The 373-nt window shown below is 66.2% G+C and overlaps 1 protein-coding gene across 1 annotated transcript in view; it reads left to right on the top strand.

Moving 5' to 3' along the window:
- Positions 1 to 363, top strand: part of LOC103583383 (cytochrome P450 4F1-like) — a gene marked incomplete at its 5' end in the record, with an annotated part of 11,710 nt that extends 11,347 nt beyond the window's left edge. The window contains one exon of the mRNA XM_008564709.1: positions 121 to 363. Coding sequence (XP_008562931.1) covers positions 121 to 363 — 243 coding nt within the window. The remainder of the gene's footprint in view (positions 1 to 120) is intronic.
- Positions 364 to 373: the final 10 nt, after the last annotated feature.

Raw genomic sequence — 373 nt, 5'->3', positions numbered from 1 at the left:
GGGGCTGGATTCTGGGCCCGGCTCAGGGGATACACAAGCCCACGTGGGGGTCCCAGGCACAGTTAACCCCCTCTGTGCCCCTCAGGGTGAGCAGGGTGGGGGTCCTAGACCAGGTTTCAGGTACGACGGGGCCCAGGGGTGTGGGGGGTCCTTGATGCAATCAGAGTCCCCACCCCTGCCCCCAGGAACTGCATCGGGCAGACGTTCGCCATGGCCGAAATGAAGGTGACCCTGGCGCTCACGCTGCTGCGCTTCCGTGTCCTGCCTGATGACAAGGAGCCTCGCAGGAAACCAGAGCTGATCCTGCGCGCAGAGGGTGGACTGTGGCTGAGGGTGGAGCCGCTGAGCGCGGGCCCGCAGTGATGCACCCACC

The sequence above is a fragment of the Galeopterus variegatus genome, unplaced genomic scaffold (genome assembly GCF_000696425.1).
Source record: "Galeopterus variegatus unplaced genomic scaffold, G_variegatus-3.0.2 Scaffold22484, whole genome shotgun sequence".
NCBI lineage: Eukaryota > Metazoa > Chordata > Mammalia > Dermoptera > Cynocephalidae > Galeopterus > Galeopterus variegatus.
This window is presented reverse-complemented; position numbering and strand designations above follow the sequence as displayed.